The sequence below is a fragment of the Hibiscus syriacus genome, unplaced genomic scaffold, assembly GCF_006381635.1.
Source record: "Hibiscus syriacus cultivar Baekdansim isolate YM2019G1 unplaced genomic scaffold, ASM638163v2 tig00006753_pilon, whole genome shotgun sequence".
Classification (NCBI taxonomy): domain Eukaryota; kingdom Viridiplantae; phylum Streptophyta; class Magnoliopsida; order Malvales; family Malvaceae; genus Hibiscus; species Hibiscus syriacus.
Window position 1 is genome coordinate 876,429 of NW_024062111.1, and position 19,181 is coordinate 895,609.

The 19,181-nt window shown below is 32.3% G+C and overlaps 2 protein-coding genes across 2 annotated transcripts; both read left to right on the forward strand.

Moving 5' to 3' along the window:
* The first annotated feature begins 4,944 nt into the window (after window positions 1–4,944).
* Window positions 4,945–8,684, forward strand: LOC120201047. Its single transcript, XM_039201738.1, has 4 exons — window positions 4,945–5,088; window positions 5,431–5,646; window positions 5,898–7,908; window positions 8,102–8,684. Exons 1-3 carry the CDS (start codon window positions 5,052–5,054, stop codon window positions 7,844–7,846), a joined length of 2,202 nt encoding a protein of 733 aa, XP_039057669.1. The 5' UTR covers window positions 4,945–5,051; the 3' UTR covers window positions 7,847–7,908; window positions 8,102–8,684.
* On the forward strand, window positions 7,939–8,763 carry LOC120201028. The gene is made up of 2 exons (XM_039201722.1): window positions 7,939–7,945; window positions 8,102–8,763. The coding sequence occupies exons 1-2, from the start codon at window positions 7,939–7,941 to the stop codon at window positions 8,740–8,742; spliced, it is 648 nt and encodes a 215-aa protein (XP_039057653.1). The 3' UTR covers window positions 8,743–8,763.
* The last annotated feature ends 10,418 nt before the right edge of the window (window positions 8,764–19,181 follow it).

The window sequence follows — 19,181 nt, forward strand, 5'->3', positions numbered from 1 at the left end:
CTAAAAATTTGTGTGAAAAGAGACTACGGCCAACCCGTATCCCGTACTCAATTTACTGCGGACAAAAGAATATAGTCGGTTAAGAGAGAAGAGACTGATTTGGTGGCTAACTGGGCATCAATGCTTCCATTAATGCTTCTACGGGTGAGGTGGTAAGCCTTCGTCGTATATAGGGATAGAGTTAAAATTTTTGAATTATAATGTTAAAATTAAATAAAAAAGTGATATTATTATAATTTATTAAATGAATTCGGTGATTAATATAGTGTTATTTTTTGGCTTAAATATACAAAATGTGTTCAACGTATGCTTATTTTTTCAATTTAGTGTCTAATGTTTTTTTGTTCTAATTTGATGTCTAACGTTTTATTCCGATACTCAAAATGGGTCACGCCGTGACGGACCGTTAGTTTTCTCTGTTAAGCGTATCATAATATGGTAATTTTAAAAATTTTATTTAAAATTAAAAAACTAAAATTATATATTTTTTTGAAATAACCCCAAAACTTTGAAAATCTTCATTTCAACCCAATAACCTTTAACTCCATCACGAACCACCCTTCTCTGACCGATGGTGGTGTACACCGCCGCTCCCACCGAACTCAGCAGCAATCGACAACCTCAACCTGACCCTTAGATCACCTGAAATTGGTCACCTTCGAGCTTAATCGCAAGGAAACCATTCGGTCGCCCACCTCCAACCTTAGCCACCGCTCGTCGGGAGTCATCACCGCCTAGCCCAGTGGAAGCGCCATCCCGGACCGGTCATAGCCCAGTCATCCACTCACTACCGTTCGTGGTGGAGTGGCGTTTGAAAGTCCGACGAAAAGCCCCCATGATCGTTCGATTTTTGCGATTTCTGGCCGAAACAACCGTCTTTCCGTCTCACCGCCACCGAAGCTGAGCTCGTCGTTCCTGTCCGACCAAAACCCAACCGGTTTGGTAAGCCACCATCATCAAGCGGACAAGCTTGGAAGAGGGGCGACCGAACGGTTCAGGAGTTATGGGCTGAAATGACGGTTTTCAAAATTTTGGGGTTATTTCAAAATTTATGTTTTTTAAAAAATATATATATAATTTTTTTAATTTTAAATAAATTTTTTAAAATTACCAGACATTTTTATTAATAAGACATGTTACAATTTTTATTATTTTTAAATTTTTTTTGAAATATAATGAAGAGTGATCTTTTCTATTCTTTGAAGATAATCGAATTTCTGTTTGTGAACAGTACGAAAGTATGGAAATCGAATTCAATAATAATGGCTGGGTTTTTGTCAGGGTTTGTTATGAACAAGTGTTTTCTTTTAATGCTTTAGTCTAGAATCTCTAGATTTTTTTGTTGATATTGCTTTTCTGCTGTAACGAAAATTTGTTATTAAGCAATAGAAATCAATGGGTTTACTTTATTTTTTAATATTAGGAGCTATGATTCGTCTGTTTAAAGTAAAGGAAAAGCATAGAGAACTCGACTCTGTTACAATTTTCGTTATTTTTAATTTTTTTTAAAATAACATCAAAACTTTGAAAATTTTCATTTCAATCTCTAATCCCTAAACCGTTTAGCCGCCCCTCTTCCAAGCTCGTCAGCTCGGCGACGGTGGCTTACCAAACTGGTTGGGTTTAGGTCGGACAGGACCGGCGAGCTCAGCTTCGGTGGCGGTGAGACGGAAAGGGTGGTGGTTTCGGTCAAAAATCGCAAAAATCGAACAGTGATGGGGGCTTTTCGTCGGACTTTCAAACGCCACTCCACCACGAACGGCGGCAAGTGGATGACTAGCCTATGACTGGTCCGGGACGGCGCTTCCACTGGGCTAGGCGGTGATGACTCTCGACAAGCGGTGGTCGAGGTTGGAGGTGGGAACTGAATGGTTTCCTTGCGATTAAGCTCGACGGTGATCGATTTTGGGTGATCTGAGGGTCGGGTTGAGGTCGTCGGTTGCTGCTGAGTTCGGTGGGAGCGGCGGTGTACACCACCACTAGTCAGAGAAGGGTGGTTCGATGACAGTGTTAAAGGTTAATGGGTTGAAATGAATGTTTTCAAAATTTTTGTGTTTTCTTTTTTTTAATATATATATTTTTAGTTTTTTTTATTTTAAATTTTTAAAATTATCATATTGTGACATGTGTCATTTAATGGAGAAAACTAACGTTCCGTCATGGTGTGACCCATTTTGAGTAATAGAATGAAACGTTAGGCATCAAACTGAAACGAAAAAAAGTTAGGCACTAAACTGGAAAAACAGCCATACGTTGGGCACCTTTTGTATATTTAAGCCTTATTTTTTATAGTCTTAAGTTTGAACAGTTACGTATACAAGATGTATATACATAATTAATAATTAAATATAATTATGAACAAATAGTACTACATATCAAACTATTAAAAGAATATTATTAAATTTATATTTTAATAATTTTATATAAAATTTAAAAGCAAAAAGCACGTGAGGCCCTTGTAATTTTCATAAAAAAGTTAACGTCACATTCAGACTATTTTTTTTAGTCAATGTGATCCTCAAACTAGAAAAAAAATTAATGTAATCTTTTGATTAAAAATTTACGTTGTTGGATGTTATGATGTAGATGTGACACTTCACAATGGTGATATGATGATCTACAACACTGATGTGGTGGTCTATTATAATTGATGATGTGGTTGATAACGTGATAGACTGGTCAAATTGACATTTTTAATTGAATTTTAGGGTTAAATTAGTTTTTGTAAAAGTTTAGAAGTTTATTTAATTTTTTAAGTTTGACGGTTACAATAAATATAAAAATAATTCGATAACTATATTATTTTTAAAAAAATACAAAAACTTCGTGTGTCTTTTTGCTAAATTTAAACTTGATTGGCATGTTGGTGAATCGAATGTAGCACCTGCGGGGCTTGGACTCTCGCAAATAGCCGCACCGATGTCGGATGCAAGGATGGATTAAGAGAAATAGGTGAAATAGTCTTTTTTGTAAAACTTTTTATATATTTTTAAATATTTTTTATTAAAAATATATATTTATTTTTAAAATTTTATAAATTTATCTGTTAACGTAAAATTATACGCGGTCTCTAGTGGGATGCCTTACATAAGGGTAGTGCCAATGTTTCTTTAAGGGAACCAGTTCTTTATGTTACCCAAAAGAAAATGTATAAAAATGGTTAAAGTATTTAGGGAGCGTTTGATTCACGTAATGTAAGATTATCAGTGAGAATAAAAGATTACCAAGGAATATGATTACTGAGAATGTTGTATTTTGTGTTTGGTTGATTTAGTATGAATGTAAGATTACCGTGTTTGGTTAAAGGAATAAAAGATTATTGGAATATATATTTTATCAAATTGTCCTTATTATATATTTGTTTTTAACAAGTTGAATTCTACTATAATATTACTATAATTAATTTATATATTTTCTTTAAAAAATTTAAATTCATAAAATTTATATAATTTTTTTATAAAATTAAAAAGATAAATAGGTTTAATGAAATGGTAAAATTTTATTTTAACTCCTAAATTTCATATAAAATTCTAATTATGGACCTTTTTTTTAAATCTAAAATAGTTTAAGGATAAATTTGTAATTTAACTTTCGTAGAATTTTTATTATTCAACGACAGAAGAAAAAAAAATTTGAAAGAAAAAAAATTAAGGACATTTTAGTCCAAAATGACGGTAATCCAACAATACCTAAACGAAGGGATAATCACATTACCGATAATATACTCCAAAAAATTTTCTTTTAATAATAAATGATTACCGAAAATAAAATTACCGATCAACTAAACGAAAAAATAAATATTTCATTTCCCGTAATATCTTATGCCGTAAACGAAACAGCCTTAGGGAATGGTGTAAGAAAGAGAAACCCTAGTCAAAGGGTTTCCCCACGTGCAACTGTGTTACCAACTCTCTACTTTCTACTCTTTTCTCTTTATGCAAAAATGGATTGGGCTGGAATCTTTTATATATGCAACTGTAAAATTTTCGACTTGGAATAACAAATTTTACTTTGATTTTGTTTTTTAATCACATCTATTTAATTATTAAACTAATATATATCAAATATTAAATATTGATCTTAAAATAAAATTTTTAATTTAACTTTTTATTTATAAATCAAAATTTAGATCTCGACGTTATTATTAAATTTGAATATTTTGAATTTCGATAGCTAAGTAAATTTATTCGTAAAGTATATATATGGTCTATTAATTATAAGGTGTTGTTTTAAGGTGTTTTTTATCATTAAAAGTTATAAAATAGTCTTTCGACTATAGAGCGTTGTTTTATTGAGTCCCGAATATTAAAAGTCACATAACGGTTATCCAACTATTCATATGTTCCAAATTCATCTATTTCTATTAAAAAATTGACGACAGTCTGAGCTGAATGTTAATATGTCGATTGAGATATGCTAAAATCCAACCCCATAATCTCAAATAACTATCATATCTTAGTCAGAATGTTAACGTCAGGCTCAGGCAACATTTAATTTTTTTTATAAAAGAAATGAATTTGATACATTCGAATAGTCGATTGACAATTTTGTAATTTTTAATAATCAAATAGCTCAACAAAACAATATCATATAATCATAGGATAATTTTATAATTTTAATTGTCTGGTGATTCAACAAAACAATCTTATAATCAGGGATCATTCGTTTACTTTATCCTAAATTTATATAGGGTAATATTTGAATCTAGAGATTTCAATGTTTAAGCCAAAATTTTACTAGCCTATTCAAACTTAAAACATAGATATAAATAATTGAACTTGGCAAAAATTATGCTCAAACGGGTAATCAATCTCGTGTGATTTATTGGCAGAAAATTTGTTCAGGCTTCAACCCAAATCGAATTGGATTACCCGTTTTCACACTGTAATTACTATATAATGTATGATAAGTCAAGTCTCTCCATTTGATTGGTTTCTATTTTTCTTTTCCTGGAAAAACCCCTTTGATCAGTTCTTCTTTTTGCTTATCTATAATTTTCTAATCTCCCAACACCTCTGCAACTCTAATCTTGCTTCTTGCTCCTCTTGTTTATGGAGAATCAAGATCACGGAAACTATCACTCCCAAGGTCTTTCTTTTCCTTTTCCTATTGTTTATATGTTTTGGTTTTTATTTTCATTTCTTTAATCATTTTCTGGGCTTGTTGAAGTTTTTCTCCGGGGAATAAATCTTAGTTTTCTCGTTTTTTATAGAAAAAAAAAATTGGGTTTTGTTTTCATGGATTTTTCATTGTTTTCTAGGCTGGTTGAATTTGTTTTACTTTAAATTTAAATCATTTTTTTCATATTGTTTCCAAATTAACTTTATTTTTCTTGCTTTTGGTTCTGATTATTGATTTTTTCCCCAGAGAAACCGATTTCGATTTTTTCTCTCTCTGTTCTAATCTAGTTTGCCATTTTGGTGAATGTAGTTGATGCAAAGATCATGCAACGGCGTCGTTCGGAGAAAGGTATCGGAGGAATAGGAGCAACGTCCACTAGATCTGAAGACGAAGTATTTTCCGATGCGGTGACGGAATTTCAAGACACCGGGTTTGATTTGGATGCGCATAATGCCGGTGAAGATAACAAGTTTGCTGACAAGGATCTTACGCCCGCCATTTCTTTTAAAGATTGTGAAGATATTGGTAAGTTTTTATGATTCCTTAACAACAATTATACTGATTGTCTACATTAGATTGTGAAGATATTGACAAGTTGTCATGATTCCAATAGGGAAATGGTTAGATTTTTCAGTTGTTTTTATATATGAAAGATCTTCGGAATCCCATCCTTGCACAGGCATACTTCCGACAAAAGTTGAAAGAAGTTGCTTGTCCGTTCGAGATGCTATTCTATTGATCTGATTTTAACAACTCGGTTTCATTTACATATGCAGGGATCCTTAGATCACCTCTGAATTCAGCTGACGGGAGCCAAAAGGAAAATCCGGTTCTGAAAAGCATGCCTATTCTCCCGACAGACGCGCCTGAGCATAATGATGTTGGCCTGAGCTATGGTAGAGATTCTGAAGATAAAAATGGTTCTTCTGGTGATGTGGTCTCGATCAAAATGGAAACAGTAAAGGGTGTATCGGAAGAGAGTAGGGAAGCCGGTGCTGATGCCAATGAGAATGAAGACAGCAAGCCAAACGAAAATCTATCAAGTGACTCGGTTGAGCCTGGCAAACATGGTGGCGAATTATCTGAAACGGAATCTATTATGGAGAAAAGTCAGGATGTAACTTCAGATATGGTTCAATTGAAGGAAGATTGTAGTGATAAGTTGTCTTCTAATACACCTATGAGCGGAAATGGTGAGCAAGAGACGGATGGAAAGGGAAACCCCGGAGTTACTTTCGAAGAAAATCTAATGGATGCAAGTTTAAAATCCAAAAGTACTGAGGATTTAACTTCTGAGACTGGTTTAGCTGACAAAACCGTTGAATTAGAGGAGAATAGTGACAAATTGGCCCTCAACATGGTCGTTGGTGATCTTTCAACAAAAGCCGAGTCCTCAAAAGATATTAATGTGCCAACAGATACCTTTGAAATACAGACTGATGCTGCACGCGTTACAGATTCGTCCATTGATGTTGATTCAAACAAGATTGAAGAGAAAAAGGAAAAGGAAAAAGGAAGTGTTTATGTGCTCTCTGTTCCCGATGATATTCCTGTTGTAGATGATGCTGAAATTAAGCTAGTTGGTTTTAAAGATCATAAGGGAGTTGAGTTATTCCAATCCGAGGCCTTAGCTTCGGAAGAAATAATCCTTGATAAGGAAGATGAAGTCAAAGACTGTGCTTCACGGGAGAAATCCGATACTTTTGTGTCGAATCCAATGGATGAAGACATCGTTACGGAAGATAGCTATAAGCTTGGTCTAAATAATGAAGCTATCGTTAAAGAACTGCACTTTATCGGGAATGCTGATGCAATTCAGATCGATAGAGGGTCAGATGCACTGTCTCCTGTTGATGCTGATTCAACTAAGAATGAGGACGAGGAAGTTTGGTTCCTCGAAGAACAAAAGCCGGTTTATGTTGCTGGTGATTTACATAAAGGCTCCAATGCATTTTCTCCTGTTGATGCTGTTACAACCGAGAATGAGAAGGATCAGGAAGTCCAATCTCTCAAAGAACAGCAACCAATTTATGTTGCTGATGACTTACATCGGACTGGTTTTCCAGGAAGCATGATAAATGATGTACCTGATGCGAAACCTATGGTTACAGATGCTGATGTTGGGGCTGGAAAGTTAGATAATGTAGTCGGAGATGAAAATAATACTAAAGACATGGGAACATCATGTGAATTTGATAATAGTTATTCGCGTACTAATCCAGCATCGGACTTGCTTGAAGTTGATGATTCTGATGATGCCAGGACAAGAAAAACCCAAAAGTTCGATATCAATGAAGATGAAGGCAGGGATGGACCAGACAAGGGACACGTTTCAATGAATACTGAATCTACATCCGAATCGATTAGCACTCATCACCAATCCGTAATTGTCATCGAGGAACAGAATGAGCCTGAAGGCCTGCAGTCGGATATAGTTTCTAACATTCAAGATGACAAAAAGGAGTCTGAAACAAATAGCTATGACAAGGAACATAGAGAGAGTGCCATAAAAAATCTAATGGCTTTTGCCGTAGACAATAGTGAACCGAACAAGATCGAGAGAACATCAGTCGACCAGTTGAAGAAAGAGTTGATTCATTCTGGTGCTGTCAATGATAGCCATACTGGAGAGTCTGGAGCTGCTGCTTCTCAGACTAGCGCTGTAATTTTGCAAAGGGTAGCCGATAGTGGATCTGTTAAACCTCAACGATACAACCATAGGTGATGTTTCGATCGATTCTAGTAGTCGAACTGATAGTTTGGAAGGCCACTGGGGATCTGTTTCAGGTACGTTACCATCTATTTTGCTTATTAAAGATGTGGGGTGAACTTTTTTGAATTATGCTTTCAGTAGATCATGTAAAAGCTCATATTCTATATAACCCTAGTACAATGTATCTTATATAGACAAATTTGGATTAACATATGTAATTATAATCCAAGAATTAAGTTGATTCTTTGTTTTTGTGCCATTGAACAGTTCTCTCAACCCAATCCGACAACCCGGCTGCCATCGACTCTGAGACTTTACCATCTACCGGATCACAAGCACTTTCAGAAGCAGAGAAAGCAAACATAAAGAAGTCAAAACTGGCATCTGAAGAACATTTGGATGAATCCAGCGAGTTCGAGCCACCATCTTTCATGACATTGGTTGAAGGTGGAGGCAGTCGTGACCCTAAAGACACCGCTGTTGCCGAAACCCCGACAGAACAGAATGCCGAAAACCCTAGAGCCGGCTGGTTCCCTTCACTTACCCATGTGGCCAATGAGTCTCAAGGAAGAAAAAAGAATGAAAAGATCATAGAAAAGGTGGCTAACTGGAATGCAAACAGGCACAGTCCTCTGAATAACTTAGCCAATGATAGTGAACCCAAACCCAAGTCCTCTAACTCGAACCTGAACCCGAACCCAGCTGTCTTGGGTCCAAGAGAGGATAGAACCATGGGTGCCAAAGTGAGCTCAACGGTGGACCCTGAAACACCTATGGCTGAGCCAACCAAAGTTGAAACACAGAAAGAATGGAACTCTCCTCCAGGGTATCCATCTGGTATTAAGAGAGAGAAAAGGAAAGGTAGGCCATTTTGGGTACAGTTTGCATGTTGTTCATCTGTAAGGTAGGCCATACGTGTATCACGCATATATCCGTTTAGGACACATACTCCTTTTTCCACATTCAAATAAGAGTTCCAGTGCCATAACTTTAATTTGTATTCCAATCCTTGTGTACCGTTCATATTTAAATTATATTTATAAAATTTATATATGTAAATAATTTATGTATTTATACAAATTTCTTTAAACATGTATTCAATAAGTTGATAATTTGTTTATGTACATAAGTCATTAAAAGTGTTATTAGAGGCGAGTAAAATTTGACTTGAAAAAATATTTTTTTTAATTTAACTCGATTTGAATTGATTTTGAGTTATAATTTCATAAATTCGATTTGAAAAATTTTCGAAGGTCAAATCAAGTAAACCAACATCAAAATCAAGTAAAAAACAAACTTGATTTTTAATAAATCTTTCAACCTAAAATCACCACGGTTTTAGAATTTAAAAACCTGATTATTAACATCTAAAATCATCAATATAACTCAATAATCAATTGTAATCGTTACTTTAAAAATTAAGAACGGAATATCAAGATCCATTTTTGCATGGAGTTTTCATTGATCTTGAAAACTATACAAAAGATGAGTTTAGCTTGAGTAGAAAAATCAACTAATCAAATGTCATAATAAAAGTGCATTACCTCACTAAAGGGGAAAAATGATAAAGATTTTGAAGAGAATTTGGGAGAAAATGAAAGATTGTTTGAGAAGGATTTGAAAATGAAAGTAATGGGATAAAAAATCAAACTTAACGGTGATTTTGAAGTTTACTAAATAGGCATCAAACAAAAATATGGATATCACATTGACAAGTTTTTTTTTTACGCAGTTTTTTAAAATCTAAGTACTTGAGCACATTTATATAAATCTACCAGCTTCAACACCCAGCTTTAGCCTTTGTTTAATCAATTTCTGAAACAATATAAGGGTGGGAGCAGAGTTATTATCCAGAAGAAACCACGTTTGTGACTATGTTTTTCTAATGGAATATCTCATAAAATCTATCGATGATGCAGATTTACTTGTTCGGAAAATAATTATCATCAACCAGCTGGGAAGTCACACGGCGGTGGTGACTTTGTTCAACAACCTCTGCAAACATATTCCTCCGACCCAAGTACGGAAACTAGGTGAAGAAGAAAAGTATAATAAAAAATAGTAAATTAGAACTTTGTCCTTAAACTACTTTGAATTTATAAAATGGTCCCTAATTAGTATCTTATCTAAAGTTTAGGGGTTAAAGTAAAAATTAAAACATTTTACTAACGTGTCAAGCCATCAAACTAACGGAAGTTAAAGTTTCAGTGACCAAATCTTAATTAAAATAAAACAAAAGTGATTGTATTATATTTTTTTAATCCAGTGACCATAAATTTATAAAACTCAAACTAAAGTGACCAAATGTGTAGTTTACCCTTTAATAAAATATGTTATTGGTGTAGTGGGATAAGGCACTAGATTCCCTTAAGCAAGGTCAGGAGTTCGAACCTGATGTTTACAAATGGAACAAACTATGTTGGGAGGGTCACCATCACCTCTGCAATATCCAATCTGAATTAGTCGATCAATAGATCAGATACCATTGATTAATTCCAAAAGAATAATTAAAATTAGATTTTTAAAATAGGAATTTAACTATCAAATTACAAAATAAAATATTGCACCTCATGAGGCTTCAATTTTGATCATCATTTCATAATGGTTCTCATCTATATTTAATAAATCAGTCTAGTATAATTTCACAATAAATTCAAACTTCAAATTATTTTAATTTTCCAAATTTCCTTACTAAAATTATTTTATGAACTAATTTTAAATTTATTTTTTCCAGAAAATGATGCAACTACCCCCATAACCTTCAATAACTACCTACAACTATTTACCCTAAATTGAGATATTACAAGAATAGAACCAAATAAAGAAACTTTATCTGACAATGATTTTAAAAATAATGTTTTAAAGAAATAAAGAAATAAAATGAGTGTATTAAATATAAGGATGGTGCTATCACGCTCGACGAGTACCGTTAATGATTAGTACCATTAAATTAATTTATAAAATTTTAAATTATAAAATACTAAATGTATAATTATAAATTAGTCAAAAATCTAAACGTACTTTAAATAAAATACAATATTTATATAATATTACTTTTTAGGATAAATTATATCATTGACCACCTAACTATTTATCTCTTTTACTTTAACCATCAATTTTTTAATTTTGTCAATCAGGTCACCTAACTATTTAAATATTGTTAATCAAGCCACCTTCTGTTAAATATTAACGGAAGAGATGACATGGCAATTAATAAAATTTGTATAATTACTCATTTAGTCCCCATTACTTATATATTCTATTAATTTGGTCCTAACTTTTATTTAATTCAATGAATTTAATCATCAATCCGATGGTGACATGTATCACTTTGTGATTGAATTTTTTTAATATTTTTATTTAATAAATTTTACATTCAATCAAATGGTACCACGTGTCACCAATTGAATGAATGAAAAATAAATTAAATCAATAACTGCAGTTGGTGTGGTTTGAACCTGGGACGCAAGCCAAAAACCTATACACCCTAACCACTAAACTAGACCACTAAATTTATCTAGTATACAGAACATAATCTATATAATTTATATAGTTAATGGTAATAAATTACCTTGTAAGGACTCCAACATGAAATAATTGAATAGTATGAACATATAAAATATATATAAACAATTATTATAATTGTTAATAAATGAATATATTTTATTTATATTTTAAATCACATTTAATGCAAAAATTAAAATAAAAGTGAATTTAATATATTATAATTGTAATGTATAATTTTACATATTTTAAATTAATAAATTGTCTTCATTATTCTAATTTTATTGAACAGAAATGTATCATATCTTATATTTTAAATATTATAACATTGATCATATTCTAATCTTATTTAACAACTCTATATTAAAATAGACTAATTCAATAAAATCAAGTTTCCCATAAAATTTTATCCAAATATATAATGAATAAATAATAAACTGTAAAATTATTACTATAACCGGGATATAAACAAGTCAATGCATAAATTAAAATACTTACTAAGATAAACCCTCAATTATCAGGAAAAATCTAAGTCAACGAAGCTCTTCGTTATATTTTAATTATAATATATTAAAATTATTTTTATTTTTAATTTTAATTAAAACTATTTAAAATATAAATAAAATACATTTACATATTAATTAGTTATAATATTTGTGTATGTATATCATATTATCGTATTATTCAATTTTTCCATGTTGGAGTTCTTATTAGGTCATTTCCCTTTTTTTTATTGCCATTAACTATATGTATTATGTTGTGATAATTTTATCATTTGAATGGTGCAGTCTAGTGGTTGAGGTGTTTGCTTTCTCTCTTCATGTCATGGGTTTAAACCACCAACAATTGTCATTAATTGAATTTATTTCTATTCACTTAATTGGTGACATGTGGCACCATTTGATTGGATAGAAAATTTATTAAATTAAATAAAAATATTAAGAAAAAACATCCAATCACATAGTGATACATGTCACCATCTGTTTGAGGATTAAATTTATTGAATTAATTAAAAGTTAGGACCAAATTAATAGAAAATGTAAGTAATGAGGACTAAATGTATAATTATAGAAATTTTATTAACTGCCATGGCATCTCCTTCGTTAATATTTAACGGCATGTGGCTTGATTGACAAGATTTAAATTGGTGACATGATTGATAAAATTGAAAATCGGTGGTTAAAGTAAAAAGGATAAATAGTTAGGTGGTTAAAGGTATAATTTACCCTAAAAAACTAATGTTTTATAAATATTGTATTTTAATTAATTTACATTTAGATTTGTCTCACCCCAATTTAGGGGTTAAATTATAAGTTTCTGAAACTTATAGTCAGTTTTAGAATGTGCAAGAAATTCAGGGACCAAACCTGAATTTACCTATTTTTCTAAAATGTTGAAAAATAAATTCCCCTCCCCCGTGCAATCTGTTTTCCCAAAATGTTTTTCCCAATATCATTCCCCGTTAACCCTCCTTTGTAGCTTCAATTCTCCATTGTCCGGCCACCGTTCGTCGATCAGAAACCACCAATAAACTCACCATCGAATAGTGAACAAAACCCGACCTCTATTCCATCGTGAATCGGCGTCGTTCGTCGTAAAACTCAACCGGAAGCTTCGTCGATTTTAACTCGATCGCCTTTGGTTTTTCGTCGATTCCGGTCGATCCGGGCACCCATTCATCACATCTCCTACACCATCGGACTCACTGTCACCGTGCGCTCAAAACCCGACCAAAATCGTATCGTCATTGTTGCTCCGTCGTCCTCACTTACCGATCACCGTCGGATAAGTTAATACGTTTTAAAATTCTACGATCCGTTATGTTTCGTTGAAAATAACACTTACACGAGAATCCCGAGGTCCCGATCTACAAATCTGGAAATTTCATCGCCGTCGGATGACCGAAGCCGCCGCACGCACCGCACGCGCCACCCCCTGCGAATGGGCTTCGTCTGGCAGATTGGAGAACCAGTTGACCAGCTGGACCGAGCCAAGTCGTTGAGTCGTTGACCGTTGACCGCCGTTGACCATTGACTTTGACCAAAAAGTCAAAATTTTTGAAAAGTCATATTTTATGTTTTTCGACGTCCTGAGTCCAATTCTGAAGTCCGTTTCACCAAATTTGAAACCCGGTAAGCTATTTGTCACTGATTAATCACCTGATTCGAACCATTTGTAACATCTGAGAAGGCACTTGATGGAACATCTGAGAAGGCACATGATGGAACATATGAGAAGGCACTTGATGGAATATCTGAGAAGCTGTTATGTATCTGAGAAATTATTGAAAGTTGATTTCAAGATCGAGGGCGTTCGAATGTAGTTTAAATTATCGATCGATATGGTACGAAAACCGAGGTAATGCATTACTACATTTTCATGCTTTATGTAACATGTTGGTATTGGTAAATACATGAATAAGAAAATGTTTGATCTCATATGTATAGTTAGTTAATTCCTACACTTGATATGAATGCGGTAAAAGTCGGTAACTTAATAAAATTATGATGGCTTGTACTAGAAATTAAAAGTTTGATAAGGAATAATTTCAAGTTCAGAGATAATTTTGGAAAAACATTTAACTCTAGGATCTCTAAATTCTATTTATCCTTGTTAAGAGTTTTAATACCGAAGTTATCTGGTTAAGGAATTACGAAAATACGCTTGAGAGGTAAAAATAGTATGAGTTGACTCTGAATGAGAAAGTACCCTGAGAATTAGTACCCAACCCAATAAATTACATATTTAATTGTTAAGATCCTGTCTTTGTACAGAAAATTCCTGATAACTTGTTTGTAACATCTGAGAAGGCACTTGACCCGAAAATCTCCGAGTTAAGAATAAATACCTGAAGAATAATTTATCGAGGGTGCTCTTTTGTCAGAATTGTTCGAAAAGACTGGAATAGATGATAAGTTTGAATTAAGTAATAATATCAGACTGAATGAAAGAATTGAAATACTCTGTATCTATAAAATGATCAAAATACCCCTAGAATGGAAATGAATCAAGAATATCACCAAGCCAGGAATGATTGGATATCCTCAAGCTCTAAAATGACTGAATTAACATTGAGCATCAAAATAACCAAAGTACCCTTATGGCCAATAATAAGCAAATGTCTTGGATTCATTAAGGAATCCAATTAAACATGGATATTGCACTGCCCTTAAAAGTTATGAAACACATCTTAAGTTGGTCGACCAACGCTTATGCTATGTCAGTTCCTGAATGGCATAGATATCACTTGAATTCTTGTTCATCTCCTCAAGTTTAGATCGATGATAATTCTGGAAGTACTCAGATCAGCTCAACTCTATAGCGTATTCGGTACTAAGAAATGGATATTTGTTAGACAAATCAACCATAAATACCAAATTGAGGTGAACGAAAGTACAATATGTATCCGAAATTCAGAAATGTTTGAATTACCCTGGAAAACCCCGAAGTAACTAGAATGGACTTGACTGCTAAATGAACTAAGTAACCTCAATGACTGAGGATTAAGTAAATGATTGGATAAGTCTGGAAGCTCTGATGAGTTTACATAGTATACCATTACTATGGGTTCTGAACCATAAATCAAGTACGTCAGTATTCCTAATATTGTTGAAGCGTGGAAATGAAATAAAGACCATTGGAAGATCTATTCAGCGATGATTCCGAAGATGATCTATGGATAAGAATTTTTGGTATTAAAGAGTAAATACCCTGGAAGGGAAATGAATTGGCCAGTCGACAAGTATCAGTTCTGGGAGTTGTTCAGCTCGAATTGTTCGATAATCCGATCTATCGACATAGATTGTAATGTTCCGAATCTTCGTCTCTTCCTTATCAGTTAAAATCACATTCTGAATAATTGATGATTTCATCAGTTAATGAACTCTTCCAATAATGATTCTAACTTTCGGCATTCTAATGGTATACTGAAGATCCGTATTCTCTGCCTAATAAGATTATCCAGTACATCTGAATAATATATGGAAACTCTAGTGTGTTCCCTAATCACATGAATATTTTATCTAAATTTTGTTCTGATTTTTTATCTGGATTCTGTTATGATATCTCCATTTATTGACGGAAAATGTTTTATTTTGGGGGGGTTAATGTGAAGGAAGTACATTTGCAGCTCCTCGGCTTTGTGCTCAGGGCCTACTAGTTGTACGGTTGGTAGTATGGTTCTGGGGAACCTACACATTATGATGTGTAGCGGTTGAAGGGATTATTAGGATTTTTGAAAAAAAATATGTTTTAGAAAAAAAGTTCGTATATTTTCACTGGTTTTGCTGGAACACACTAGATAACCTATTCTAATCTCCTAAACAGTCAACATAATATTTTCCTCTGAACTGAAAGCTTATTATCTGTTACTACTGAGATATCAGTTGGACCTCAGCTTAGCCTAAAAATCTGTAGATGCCTGAACCAATAAGGAAATATATGTTTATCTGTTATCTGCACGTTCTTCAACATCATATGGTAGTTCTGTATTACTGAGCTTTCTAAAGCTCACTCTGTTGCTCACCATTACAGGTTAAAAGAATCGTACTAGTGCAGTTATCGACATCAGTATAAGGGTTTCTCTAGCGTTGCTTGCAGAGTATGGTACATGTGATTAAGGGGCATGTAGGTTGTATTTTGTTTTATACGAGTCTGAAAATCTGTTTTTATTTATTAATATTGGTAAATATTACTTTGGTATTTATAAATGATTTTATGAGTTTAAATGTTTTAATAAAGTTTTAAATTTTTGCTATTTTTACGGTGGGTCGCTCTGATGGCTTAATGTGACACCCCAGATCAGATCGTGTTAACCTTATCGGTCTGAGGGGTTACAAGATTTTTAACTAATTTATAATTATATGTTTAGTATTTTATAATTTAACGTTTTATAGATTAATTTAATGGTACTTATTGTAATCGTGTTTATCTACGCTCGACAAACGTTGTAGAATTTTTCTAAATATAAATTTATCAATGAGTATAAATATAAAAATGATTGGTTAAAATAGAAAGATATTATTCAAATGTAGTTAAATCAACTTCCAAAATATGAAATTTTTGAACCAGTAATTTAAACTCCTAAAGGGATAATGCAAGTGATGTATAAAATGAGTAGTTGTAAGATATAAAATATAACTTAAATTACAAAGAATTTTTAAATTACTTTATGGTGGATACAATTACTTTATTAGTCTGGTAGTTATGAAAAACTTTATAATGTGTCTAATGATTTTGTGGTTCTCTCTATAAAAATCATTTGAGAATTTCTTGGAAATTTGTACAAATATACATGCTTAATATTGAGATATAATGAATCAGATTGAGCATATGTGGTGTATATGACTTAATGAATATTTGTTGGAGTTATAAAGATTATTCAACTTGTTCATGTGTCTTTATAAAGACATCAAGATCAAAATATGTTTTAATTATTATATATATCGATAATTTGAATATCATTAGAACTTTGAATAGCCTTAAATTAAAACTCTTGAGGAGTGTCAAAAACATCTTAATTGTTTAACAAGATTATTTGAGATAAAGAATCTTAATAACAAGTTTTGTATCGACATTTAGATTAGTCGCTTAAATATAAATTTTATCTAAAAATAGACATATACTGAAAGGATTTTAAAACAATTCAATATGTATAAGTAAATCTATTGAGTACCTCGACGACCATAAAATTGATAAAATGTGAATAAATATATATATTTTTCCTTCAAAGAAGAGAAAAGAAATCATGTCATGAATCTCATATATTAGTTGGTCCATAACAATTGTATCTTAGTTGGTCCATTGTAACATCCCAAACATCGGGTTAGTGACCAAATTGCAAGACTTTAAAATTTTGTGATCAACTTTAGATAAATTGAAAAGTTTAGGGACTTAATTAGAATACTTTATGTAGGATTATATACAAATGATGGAGTGATGGAAGGGCAAAATGGTCATTACACAAGAAAAGAATTTAAAATTCTTTTTCATTGGATATTTAAGCAAAGAAGTGGGAGAGGAAGAAGTATCTAGAAAAAGTGCTTATTTCTTCTTCCTTCAGTTGTGAACCCCATTTTTAAAAGGTGAGTTTCTTATAACTTGGTTATTTCTTGAAATTTAGTTTGGTTTATGCTCTTTGGGCGATACACAAGCTTAAGGAAAGCTTAAGATTGCTTAAAACCAAGAGATGAGGAAGTTATGAATGATTAAGAGTAAGGGGTTTTTGAGTGAATTGCTGAGAAAGAGTTAGTAAATGAGTTTTGAAATGAAATTTGACTTGACATATACTGGAATAAGAAATCTAAAGTGTTAGAAAGGATTAAGAACGTTGTTGATAAGTTGGTATGATTTTTGGTTTTAAGGGATTTCTTGGGATTTTGGATGTTAAGAGGTGTTTCAATGATACAAGTTATTCTTGTTAAGTATAATTGAGGATTTTACTATAAAAGGAGTTAAAGAAGTAGGATTCAAATAAGTTTTGGTGAATTTTCGAGCTAGAATAAATATGTTATGGGCCAAGGGTATCATTACTAGATGAACAATACCGATACTCCAAAGCAAAATATGCAAAATTGGGTTTGAGGTATCGATACTGAAGGAACAGTATCGATACCATAAGTTAAAATCTGATGAGACCTTTAAAAAGTATCGATATTGAAGGGATAGTATCGATACCAAGGGTACTATACCATTATGCAAGTACCGATACCATTTTTGAGATGGAATTCCATAACCTAAAAAGGGTATCGATACTGAAGTATAGTATCGATACCACAGTAAGGAAGTATCGGTACTATACCTTGGGTACTGATACTATTCAAAGTGAACATTTGAATTAAGTATTTCTTTTAGTTTAGATTAATGATGATTGATTCATAATGATTAGAATTATGATATTTGTATCAAATGTATATTTGTGTAGATATCGAATATAAGCAAGTTCCGGAACAATTGACGAGTAAAGATCGATCAAGAGAAAGATAAAGAGTTATAGGAGTTGATTAAACTAAGTGAGGCTAAGGTGAGTGCCTACTAATTCATATATGATGTTTTATGGAAATGAGACTTGCGATGAGTCTATTTCCAATGTTTCCATTGCATGAATCCATGAATACAATTATATGTCTACATGTTATATGCATCATGTTACATGAGTTATGTGTGATATGTTATTCTATGTGATCATGATATGTATGGATATATGAGTAAGATATAAACTATGTAAATATGATATTTGTGAATACATGCCTATGTGACAAGCTATGTGAAACTAAACTAAATGAATATATGAAACTAGTATGTAAGTGATGTGATTTGATCTATGTCAGTATGTGAAAATATGATATAAACTATATGATCATGAACTAAGTAAGTACATGATGTGTGATAATTTATATGAATTGGTATAATGTAATTATATGATTAAGTGAAAAAGTAAAATAAGCTGTGTTATTGATATAAACTTTGTGTTATTGATATAAACTCTTATATGAACATGTGATATCATATATGTAAAATTGAAAGATGTGCATATATGAAACTGTGATATAGGCTATGTGATGAGGAGTTATATGTTATATGATTTACATGAAGATATGAGAATAAGATATAAGCTATGTGACATGATCTACGTGATTACATAAACACAAGACATAAGCTATGTGACATGATCTACGTGATTACATGAACATAAGATATAAGCTATGTGATATAATCTACGTGATTATTGGTCTATGTGATATAAGATATAATAAATAAAATAAATGGTAAAGCCCATGTTATTTGATATGAAATCTGAGGGTATAATTGGCATGCCAAGAATCGAGGGTTCTAAGCGGTCCTT